Source organism: Peromyscus leucopus, chromosome 9 (genome assembly GCF_004664715.2).
Source record: "Peromyscus leucopus breed LL Stock chromosome 9, UCI_PerLeu_2.1, whole genome shotgun sequence".
In the NCBI taxonomy this organism is placed as follows: Eukaryota; Metazoa; Chordata; class Mammalia; order Rodentia; family Cricetidae; genus Peromyscus; species Peromyscus leucopus.
The window spans coordinates 21,205,734-21,213,101 of NC_051070.1; the positions used below are offsets into that span (position 1 = coordinate 21,205,734).

At 38.7% G+C, this 7,368-nt stretch overlaps 1 protein-coding gene across 15 annotated transcripts in view; it reads left to right on the plus strand.

Annotated features, from left to right (window-relative positions):
- Mycbp2 (MYC binding protein 2) overlaps nt 1-2,174 on the plus strand; it is a 249,377-nt gene extending 247,203 nt beyond the window's left edge. For all 15 annotated transcript variants that reach the window (XM_028864803.2, XM_028864805.2, XM_028864804.2 and 12 more), the window contains one exon: nt 1,345-2,174. In XM_028864803.2, the coding sequence (XP_028720636.1) occupies nt 1,345-1,460 (116 nt within the window). In that variant the 3' untranslated portion in view covers nt 1,461-2,174. The remainder of the gene's footprint in view (nt 1-1,344) is intronic.
- The last annotated feature ends 5,194 nt before the right edge of the window (nt 2,175-7,368 follow it).

Sequence of the window (7,368 nt, forward strand, 5' to 3'; positions counted from 1 at the left end):
ACCTTGGTGCCAGGATATTTAATGTTCATACCACCATGTAAGTAAAATATTGCTGTGTCCATCTAATGAGTGACAGAGATCTAGGAATAAGGATAATTAAGTTAATTGCACCTCAGTCTCTTTATACAAAAAATGGTGGTAATAGGGTTGGATTGCTGTGATGAAAAAATTAAAAGGATAGTGCCATGGTAAACACTAGAGTGCTTCCAGATGTTTTACTTCATTTGTTTTTACTTTTACTCTTACTATTTCTCACCATAGTGTCAGGTAATGTTTGAGCTCCTTGAAAATACAGGTCATGTACTGTTCTTCTCTCAAACCCAAGTACCTGGCAATACTATTCACACACTTGGGCAGTAAATGATTATGAAGTAAATGGCCCCTTATCTTGTGGAAACCCAATCAGTGCAGTAAGCAGAAGCCACCACAGATGGTATCATTTCCTTCACTAGATCTACAGTGTTGTTTGAGACAGGAGGTCTGCTCCAGTTTATGATCTATGACAAACAGAATCAACTCATTATCCAGCATCTGGTGCCCTCCCTTGTTGACCCATCCTGGACCTGTGCCTGTATTTGTTCAAAGTCGTGTAACTGCTCTGGTCACTGTCATCTCAGACCATTGCCCAAGCCGGCAACTGGTTTTTCCTCTGAGATTAGCTGTCTTCACATACCTACACCCATGCCTTGCTCTCTTCTTACAAGATCAATCTGTCATTGTTCGGTAATGGTAATACTGGCTAACATTAATCACATACTCATACCATACTATTTATCTATAATACATTTTAAATTTTTTAATAGACTAAGATCAGGTTTTGTTTTTACATTAGTATAAGCCTACCTGATTTCAAGTTGGTGTCTTTCCCACAGTGTTTCTTTCCAGATTACTACAGTCTGTTATTGTAATGTTCGCTACTAATCTCTCTTCAGACATTTTTAACAAATGACACTCACTACCAGTCTTCCCATTTTGCCAGTGTACAAATTTTTCTTCAGTGAATGTAGATGTGAATATGGTTTATTTATATTTAAGTTTGATTGCACTTGTAAAACAAACTTCCCCCACAAAAATGTCCTGTTTTCCCACGCAGAATTGTAGCTCAGTGGTCCTCTGGGTAGGATGTTCTGGGTCAGGGGCCATTTCACTTACTATTATCTCATATAGATACATGATCTCTCATGCTGCCGTTTTCATGGTGAACATATTTGTGGTAAGAAAAAATTATTATTAGTTTATCCATAGTCATGTTATTTCTTTTAATAACTTGATTTTTACTCATATGACATTTATGTGGGTGTGTTTTAAAATTACATTCCTTTACCTCCTTCAAAATGTATACAGGTCCCAAAGGCAAACAGCTAGAAGGAACTGAATGTCCCCTCCACGTTGTTCATCCACCCACTGGGGAAGAGTTTGCTCTGGGGTGTGGAGTGTGCAGAAATGCTCACACTTTTTAGAACATTCAGATTCTTTGTCTACAGAGAGAATAGTTGCCTTCATCCACTGGGAAGACGCAGTGAAGTTTACGCTCTGCTCAGGATAAGAACGGGACCATTTTACATCCGTGAAAATGAACCATTGACAGTGCAAGAATGATGCCAAATACAGTGTACATAATTCTTGCTACGGAACCTTCCCTGTTATTTTGGTTTATCTTCTTTTCAACCAAGATATCAAACTTGTGAGGTGTTTGCATGTGGCCATTACCGTCATTGGCCTGTGAAGCATTGGACATTTATAGATAATTGATATAAAAGGATCACCATACTCATGAACTAAGAATGATGCTGGCTTTCGAGCAAAAAAAGAAAAATAATCACTGTTTATTGTATACTGCCTTTTTGTAATCCTGTACAATTGCATCACGGGTGGGGATAAAAAGAGGAATATTCTGGTTTATTTCCTAGACTGTTATTTAAAAAAAAATTGTGTTAGTAAGGCCTATAAATGTAATAAGTATCACACTGTATATAAAGCTATCAATGTTTGTCCTGTATAAGAATGAACTAAATTACAAAAGCAGTTTCATTTAAACTTCTAGGTTAAGTTTGAGCCTGAAATTTTAATGAAGTGCAATACTGAGTGTGCCTCATTATCTTGCAGCTGTAAACATATTGGAATGTACATGTCAATAAAACCACTGTACATTTTTATACAGTGATAAAGTCTAATATCTGTGTAAATAATTTCTTGAAAAACAATGTAAACAGCTTATGAAGCGTAAAACCCACCTATAACACAGTCATAACTTTCCTGTGTGGGAAAATAAAAATATCAGTAAAGCACACTGATGGGATCTTAAGCATGGGGTAGAAAAATCATGAAAATAAATACCTAAAGATGTGTCTTCTCATAGACACATATGCCAAAGACAGAAGGAAGCATTTAGGAAATGAGTCTGCATCTGTCTTCTTAGCCAGAAGCCTTTTTCATCTTTTATACAATAATAAATTCACTAGTTTTTATCTTCTATAGACTCCAATGTATGTGGGCATAGCTTTACATGTATTTATTAGATAGTTACCTATTTATTTTGCTGGTGTTTGGTTGGTTGGATTTTTTCTTCCATTTGAGTTATTGAAACTGTTAAATTTTAGATTTATAGTTCATCATAAGTCAGATTTTATGTATTTCATGACACCAAGGAAAGATTTGAGCCATTTTCTAAAAACTTTCCACTGTTGGAAATACGGAAGTTTGTCAATATATAAATTATTAACAAATACAATGGCATTAATTTATGTTAAGTGGCTATGAGAAGTTTAAACAACTTTGGGCACTGGGGAGAGAGCACAATCAGTAAAGTGCTTGCCGTGCACATGAGATCCAGAATACACTATTTTTAGATAGATAGATAGATAGATAGATAGATAGATAGATAGATAGATAGATATACATAAATAGATAGACAGACAGACAGACAGAGCACAATCAGTAAAGGGCTTGCCGTGAACATGAGATCCAGAATACACTATTTTTAGATAGATAGATAGATAGACAGACAGACAGACAGACAGAGCACAATCAGTAAAGGGCTTGTCGTGCACATGAGATCCAGAATACACTATTTTTAGATAGATAGATAGACAGACAGACAGACAGAGCACAATCAGTAAAGGGCTTGCCGTGAACATGAGATCCAGAGTACACTATTTTTAGATAGATAGATAGACAGACAGACAGACAGAGCACAATCAGTAAAGGGCTTGTCGTGCACATGAGATCCAGAATACACTATTTTTAGATAGATAGATAGACAGACAGACAGAGCACAATCAGTAAAGGGCTTGTCGTGCACATGAGATCCAGAATACATGCTTTTTAGATAGGTAGGTAGATAGGTAGGTAAGTAGATAGATAGATGATACATAGATAGATAGATAGGTGGGGGGGTGGATGGATGGATGGATGGAGAGAGAGAGAGAGAGAGAGAGCACAATCAGTAAAGGGCTTGTCATGAACATGAGATCCAGAATACATGCTTTTTAGATAGACAGATAGATAGATAGATAGATACATAGATACATAGATAGATAGACAGACAGACAGACAGAAGCTATGTGTAGTAGCACTACCTTGTAATCTTAGCTCTGGTTACTCCGAGACGTGTAAATCCCCAGAACTTGGTGACTAGCCAGCCAACCTAGCCTACTAAGCAAGCTCCAGGCCAATGAGAGACTTTGTCTTTAAGAAGCAAGGTAGATGGCTCCTGAGAACAGAGGTTCACCTGGCCCTACACATACTGCATGCACACACACACACACACACACACACACACACACACACACACACACACACACACACGATAGAGGTGGACAAAAGGGGAATGCCCCCCAAAATGGGGCTTGCCCACTGTATTAGTTAGGGTTTCTATTGCTGTGAAGAGACACCATGACCACAGCAACTCTTATAAGGAAAATATAAAATTGGGGTGGCTTGCTTACAGTTCAGAGGTTTAGTCCATTATCATCATGGTGGGGAGCATGGCGGAGTGCAGGCAGACATGGTACTGGCTACATCTTGATCAGAAGGCAACAGGAAGTGGACTGAGGCACTGGGCATGACTAGGGCATATATGAAAACTCAAAGCCCACCCCCACAGTGACATACTTCCTCCAACAAGACCATATCTACTCCAACAAGACCACACCTTCTAATAGTGCCACTGCCTATGAGATTATGGGGGCCAATTACATTCAAACTACCAAACCTACTATGCACGAATCCCTTGGTTCAAGCCACAGAATCGCATAAATCAGACATCGTGGTGCACAACTTAAATACAGCACTCTGGAAGTGGAGGCAGGAGGATTGTAAGTTCAGGATCATCCTAGGCTACATAGCAGTTCTGAAGCCAGCATAGGATAGATGATATTCTGTCCCCAAAATGAATTTGTTTTGTTTTGTTTTTCAAAGACAGGATTCTCCGTGTAGCTTTGTGCCTTTCCTGGGACTCACTTGGTAGCCCAGGCTGGCCTCAAACTCACAGAGATCCGCCTGCCTCTGCCTCCCGAGTGCTGGGATTAAAGGCGTGCGCCACCACTGCTCGGCATCCAAAATGAAATTTTAATAAAAGTTATATGTGTATTTATATGCTATCAGCTCTTGACACAGGTTACTAATAGCTATTGTCTCTGCATGCTCTAATAAAATTCATAATACCCAAGCCAAAAACTTCAAAATTCATGAAAAATCATTATTGGTTTGTAATTTTTTTTTTTTTTTTTGGTTGTGAGAGCATAACTAAAGCCATTTAGCTGTAAGAGTGACATTTCAAGAAGCAGAGATGGGCTTCACAATGGAGACTAAAAGCCAGAAGGGCCTGGAGAGATGTGCTGAAGACTGTAAAAGACCATAGATGCCGGTCCAGACTACTATACCCAGTAAAACTTTAAATCACCATAGATGGAGAAAATAAGATTATTCCATCATAAAGCCAAATTTAAACAATATCTGTCTACAAATCCAGCCCTACAGAATGTATTAGAAGGAAAACTACCACAAGAAGTTAACTATACCCTTTGAAAACACAAGAAATAAATAATCTCACACCAGCAAAATCAAAAATGGAAAGAACACACAAACTCATCACCAACAACAACAACAAAATAACAGGAATCAATCATTGATCATTGATCTCTGTCAATATCAGTGGTCTCAATACCCACAATAAAAAGACAGACTAATGTGGGAGCCCATTTTCAGGTTCCTTGTGGCTTTACCGAGCAGATCTGCATAGGGAGGATAATTAGGACCATGGGTGTCTGAGATGGTCTGCCCATGGCTGTGCTGGGGGGGAGGTCTTTTGCTCCACCCCCTTGGTGTCTCTATAAATACCCTGGGGCAGAGATAGTCTGGGCCCATTGGAATAGGTTCCAGGCCCTCTCGAGGCTATGCTTATTCTGTTTATCTCTACATTCTAAATCCTTCTATCTAATATTTCCTGCTGTTCGCACTCAAGAAAACTCTGGGGAACTGTGGTGATATTGTGTCCCCCAATATATTGTACACCTTAATAAACTTATCTGGGGTCAGAGAACAGACAGCCACTAGATAGACATACAGACCAGAAAATGGTGGCACACACACCTTTAATCCTACCATTCCAAAGGCAGAGATCTGTCTGGTTCTCTGTGAGTTCAAAGCCACACTGGAAACAGCCAGGCATAGTGACACATGCCTTTAATCCCAGGAAGTGATGGCAGGAAGCAGAAAGGTATATAAGGCGTGAGGACCAGGAACTAGAGTCTGGTTAAACTTTAAGACTTTTGAGCAGCAGTTCAGCTGAGATTCATTCTGGATGAGGACTCAGAGGCTTCCAGTCTGAGGAAAACAGCATCAGCTGAGGAATTGGCAAGGTGAGGAAGCTGTGGCTTTTATGCTTCTCTGATCTTCCAGCATTCACCCCAATACTTGGCTTTGGGTTTGTTTTTATTAATAAGACCTTTTAAGATTCGTGCTACAGGGAACTGTGGGGTTGGTCAGAAACGCCCCACAGACTAACAGAATGGATTTGAAAACAGGATCCATCCTTCTGTTGCATCCAAGAAACACACCTCAACATCAAGGATACATATCACTTGAGGATAAAACGGATGGAAAAAGATATTTCAAGCAAATGGAGCTAAAAAGTAAGCTGTAATATCTGACAAAAATAGACATCAAACAAAAACTAATCAGAAGAGATAGGAAAGGACACTACATACTCATCAAAGTAAAAAAAAAAAAAACAAACTTCTAAGAGGACATTAGTTTTATTAAAAATCTATGTCCCAAACACAAGGGACATAGATTTGTAAAAGTTTGTAAAAGAAACACTGTTGCAGCTTAAGTCCCATGCTGACCCTCACAACTGATAGTGGGAGACTTCAGTACGCCACTCTCATCAATAGGCAGGTCATCTAGACAACAACTAAGCAGAAATACTGGAGCTAACTTACATTATAAACTAAATGGACCTAGCATATTTACAGAACATTTCACCCAATACCTTCTGTTATGCACCTCATGAACTTCCTCCAAAATCGGCCACATACTTGGACACACAAAGCAAACAGATGCAAGACAATGGAAGTAACTTCGTGCATCCTATCAGACCACCACAAATTAAAGCTAAATATCAACAAAACCAGAAACAATAGGAAGCTTACAACTTCATGGAAACTGAACAACTCTCTACTGAAAAATGGGTCAAGACAAACAAAAAAAATTACTTTCTAGAAGTCAATGAAAATGAATACATAATATAGCCAAATTATAAGACACAATGAAAATAGCACTAAGAGGAAAATTCATAACACTAAGTGCCTATGTAAAAAAAAAAAAAAAAAAAAAAGTGGAGAGATCTCATACTAGCAACTTAACAGCACACCTGAATACTCTAGGACAAAAAGAAGTAAGCATACCCCAGAGGAGCAGAGGGCAAGAAATAATGGAATTGGGGGCTGAAATTAATAAGATACAAACAAAGAGAACAAAACAAAGAATCAATGAAACAAAGTTGGTCCTTTGAGAAAATCAACAAAATAGGCAAATCTTTAAACTACTAAAAGATAGAGAATATCCAAATTAATAAAATCAGAACCAAAAAGGGGAACATAACAGACATTGAGGAAATCCACAAAATTATGAGGACATACTTTTAAAACCTGTACTCCACGAAATTGGAAAACCTAAAATGGACAATTTTCTGGATAGATACCACTTACCAAAGTTAAATGTAGTTGGATTTTCTTTAGGCCATCAGCTCACAAATAACGACAGAGACTTACTATAAATTCTGAAACCTAGCTGGGCGGTGGTGGCGCACGCCTTTAATCCCAGCACTCGGGAGGCAGAGCCAGGCAGATCTCTGTGAGTTCGAGG